This window comes from Macadamia integrifolia, unplaced genomic scaffold (assembly GCF_013358625.1).
Source record: "Macadamia integrifolia cultivar HAES 741 unplaced genomic scaffold, SCU_Mint_v3 scaffold938, whole genome shotgun sequence".
Classification (NCBI taxonomy): domain Eukaryota; kingdom Viridiplantae; phylum Streptophyta; class Magnoliopsida; order Proteales; family Proteaceae; genus Macadamia; species Macadamia integrifolia.
The window spans coordinates 248,661-253,220 of record NW_024870587.1 but is presented as its reverse complement, the minus strand read 5'-3'; the positions used below and the strand labels follow the sequence as shown (position 1 = coordinate 253,220).

At 38.5% G+C, this 4,560-nt stretch overlaps 1 protein-coding gene across 1 annotated transcript; it reads right to left on the bottom strand.

The window, feature by feature from the left end:
• Positions 1–566: 566 nt before the first annotated feature.
• LOC122070494 (chloroplastic import inner membrane translocase subunit TIM22-2-like) lies at positions 567–3,903 on the bottom strand. Its single transcript, XM_042634652.1, has 5 exons — positions 3,623–3,903; positions 2,139–2,203; positions 1,946–2,018; positions 1,810–1,863; positions 567–1,187 (listed from the first exon to the last, which is right to left on the bottom strand). Exons 1-5 carry the CDS (start codon positions 3,828–3,830, stop codon positions 946–948), a joined length of 642 nt encoding a protein of 213 aa, XP_042490586.1. The 5' UTR covers positions 3,831–3,903; the 3' UTR covers positions 567–945.
• Between the last annotated feature and the right edge of the window lie 657 nt (positions 3,904–4,560).

The following is a 4,560-nucleotide window of genomic DNA, read 5'->3' as shown; positions in this document are numbered from 1 at the left end:
TGGATTTCTTGATTTTGTGAGGTTGCATCACTGTGGCAAGATCTACAGTGACCATTATGAATCTTTGAAGTACATGGCAAAGGCTTGTAACTTGGTGCAATCAAAGGAAAGAAATAAGTTTGATTTGAAGTGGCCATGGAACTCGTTCTCAAAGAGGAGTTTGTAAACAGGGATGTGGCTTTAATGGTAAATATTAATGGTAAATATTGGAGAATAACATTCACAATTCCAGAACCATATCCAAGGATACGCTTTAAATTGCCTTCCAGTTTATTCATTCCGTCCAATTACATAGACATAATTTTAACCCCAAGAGCACAGCCGAGTTGACAAGGCACCTTCGCCTTAACAAGCGTATGATTCTGAGTTCGACTCCTCTTACCTTCTTGGGGCCACTCACACAAGGTGTTTAGTGCGCTTCACTACTTTCGGTGAAAGCTGAATGGTTCTCATTTAACCCTTGTATGACCCGATCTTGGACCCATGAAGAACTAATCAGGCCAAAGGCTTGACCACCCGCCATTAGCACACACCAAAAAAAAAAAAAAAAAAAAGATGTAATAAACTGTAGAGTCAATTGCTGGCTCTTTTTAAAACAATTGAATGATCCAAGAATATAACCAGCCCTTAATTGGCTTTTTGATCCACTGGCATACAAAATCACAATGAAAGAAAAGACTATTTCATTCAGCTTACAAGTTAAGTTTCCACATTACCCTCTCCCAATTTAAAAAGGGCAGTTTCAAAACATAGATGGGCAGTGTGCCATCGAGTATTCAAACTGTCGGATCAGAACTGAAAACCCCTTATGCCAAACCTTCAGCCTCCAAATCCAAAATTTAAGAACGTTCAGATGGCACTAACCACTTAAGAAAATGTCTAGAGAGATGTTCATCAAGGTACCTGCGATTTTTTTTGCCCCAGAAAGTCGTAAATCTGAGATTTCTAGCTGGTGGATGGGTATGCACCCTTCTTGGGTTGTTTTAAGGATTGCCAAAATAAAAAGAAGCCTTCTTTTAGATTATTGGGTAGTGGGAGTGTAAACGGAGGCAGAACATTGTGTGTGTAGCTACTCTTGCTCATTGAGAGTGAATGTGCCAGTGCCGGCTGCTGCTTATTCATCCCTTCAATAATAAAAGAGAAGGCCCCAAAGGTGAGGCAACTTTGAAGAAGAGCCTGTGGTGCACCTGCATAAAAGACGGAATTAGCCAAAGAAAAGGCACCAAACAGAAAACCATCCACATCATAAGTCACATTTTCAACTCCAGATATAATTCCCAGCTTGTTAATTTGTGCACATGCCTACATGGCTAAGCTAAGCGCATGCATATATTTGCAGATGAAAGTTGTAGCTAAGAAATTCCTGTGGCAGCCAGGCTTAATTAGAAATCAGTAAATACGGAGACCTTGTTAGGGAAACTATGCCACAATAAGGCTGATATGGAGGATCCTATAGCTTCCATCAATGCTGGTATGGCTGAATTGATCTTATATCCCTGGGATTTCTCTACAAATCTTCTAGGTCTTGTAAGAGGTGATAAGGATCATAAAGTTTATTATAGAATGTAAGGAGTTCCTCCACTGGAACTATCTTGCTGTTCGATTCCATTTGTTGATTGGGGGCTGTCCCCTATCGGTGTTGTGGGGCCCGGTCCTTTCTTTAGGCATGTCCAATAGGGGATCCTATGGCTGCCACTTTTTCTGTAAATTCTTTCTCTTTATTTCTTCTTTTCAATACATACTACTTACCCAAAAAAAAAGGCTGATATGTTCAATGTACACAATTTCATAGATTGAGATTGCAAGTACCTGGAAAACTTAAAGCAATGCCTGTGCAACATCCAGCTACACCCGCATTTATGACTACATATCAGAACAAGGAGAATTCATTAGAGTGGAGAAACCATGAACGTGGCCTAACACTTCCATATCTGCATTCCCTTACCATCATCTTTTCCGCGTAGCCTCTTCAAGAAACAGACAACCAGACTATGGACTCCAGATAAAACTGCAAATGTCTGATAGGTGTGACAGAAGCAGTGTCTTCAGTCAAAAGTTCAACAGAGTAGGAAAAGTAACAAAAGAACCCAAAAAACAATTCAAGAATTAAAACTTAACAATAGTTGTCACTCCACTACCTTGGCAGAAGATCCTGCCTCCACAAAAGATCCTTTAAAACCTTTCTTTTTTAATAATCCTGAACCTGAAATATACGTTCTAAAGCACATTTGTGAGTGAACTAAAACATCAACACTAGGAAAATTTTTTACAAACAAGACGGTGGTTTTTACATACTTACTCAAGTAACAGAGATATCATACTTTATTCCCTATAAAGGATGCTACATGCTCATAAGCTTTTCCTACTATAAGTCATACGAAAATTTTTGTTACGTGGAAATTTTTTATAATTCTGTAAAGAAAAGATGCATGTAGCTGTTAGGAATGTCCCCCGCCTAATTAATCCAAAACACTATCTGAATTTCTAAATATTCGTATAGGGAAATACAATATGCTTATATGAACTGAATGCTATAGAGACCCCATCGAGGGGGTGATAAGGAGGTCAGCACATCTAACACCTTCAGATGACACAGAGGCTACCTAAACCTCCATCATCTGGCTGTGAAATTACAAAACCCTTGGTATTGAATCGAAGGTGCTTGTCTACCATCTGAACATGTATCACAGTTGAGGTGACAGTGACAGAGACAGAGCAGCGATCACAAACTGTAAATCAGAAGTTGAGAACCAACATTGACATGGATGTGGCAAATAATGAGTATGACATGCCTCGAATAATCAGTGATTAATTGATAATTACTCAGCCCAGGATTTCCTACACAGCCTTGAGAATCACTGAGCACTATACATAGTATGCAGACTATGGGTTCAACCTCCTGTTTTGGGTACGCAACCAAAATTGTGGTAGTCCAATTATCAGGTGATGAGTAGGTTGTGAAACTAAGCCCATGGTATACAATCACAGACCACGGTGAAAACTCAAACAGGACCAAAAGAGATGTTAATCCTTCACAAGTTTTGGGAAGGTTTTATGCTCCACTTTTAAAACATTTCAAATCGAATTAGTATCCTGATTTCATTTGGACTATGGCAATAATGATTTGTTCACCAAACTTTGGGCCATCACTGTTTTACACAACAATAGCTCCAAAGAATCGATATCCCACAAAGTCTTGATGCCAATTTGTGAAGAGATGAAAAAAAAACTCCTCACGCTCAAAATTGACAAAGAGAAACTAACATTTTCTAATTTATGAGTTAAAAATTGAAATACAACTACGAATGGTATTCCTTAATGAAATATTTTGAAAGTCTAAAACACTAGTTCATCTAAAAAATAAACGAAAGTAGATTTCCCCCTCTCAGTTCCAATGCACGTAATGAAAAACCCAAAACTCAGAAATATGTAGAATTTAAAACAAATCAACCCAAGAAAACCCTAAAATCTCATTCATACATCCTGTAGCTAATGAGAAGGCACAAGTGCAAAAGAACAGTTTCCACAACAGGATACCCAACATTAGATTTCATAACAAAAAGAAGATTAAACCCATGAAGATGGAACCATTCTAAATGAAAGTATCTGAAAAGTAACTAACCGTAGCCGAAGATTGAACCCATGAAAGCACCGGTGGCCGAATCGCCAGCGAACCTCATAAGGCAAACAAGTGGGGTCCCTGAAAGATTCAGACCATCGGAAGGATTAGGGTTTCCTTTTTTCTCAGTTTGAGTCTCCGTCTCCGGGCCCGGAGGTGCCACTATCGCCATTTCTTTCTCTCCGTTGTCCCCACCTTCCCCCTGTACCATAAACTCAAAGTTGTCAAAGCAGTCGAGCAGTTAGAGAAGACACAATTTTCTCTTTTTATACCGGAAGGAGGTATGGTTGTACCGTACGTGTGAGTATGGATATGGATAATACGGTTATATACTATTTAGTAAAAAGCTTCCCCACGCTGCCAGTGTGTATTATTTTATTATTTTATCTCTGGGTCCCATATGAATGATACCATTTATTCAGGATACCCAATAGAAGTTGCATGAGCAGAATGGTATCTCCCCATGGCCTTTCACCTTTGAAAGCATCATTCTTTTTCAATGCCCGGGCATCCATCAAATGCATTCTTTTCGATACAATATGTTACACTAAACACCAACCTAATCTCAATGAATAAAAGAAAAGTACAAGTAACGGAATCAACAACTCCTTAGAGTCACACTCATAGGGTGGTGAACCTCTCCCCTAGTATTTATATGAGCTGAGCTGTCAGCTAGTTTGTCAAGAAATTTATCCTTGTTGGCAAATGGCTACTCATTTCTTTCATGAATCAAGGTTCAAGAACTTGGTATAAAAAATGGGTCAGTCTCCACCGATTTCGATTGAAATCAGCCATAATAGATTGAAAACCTTGAAAAGAAGAAGCTAATTTTTTTTTTTTCACTTTTATGAGTTTTTGGAGTTTCTGACTCAATAGACTTTATATCTTGTTAGTTGCTATAAGATGTGAATTTCATTTTTTAGTATTACACTTCACTAAAA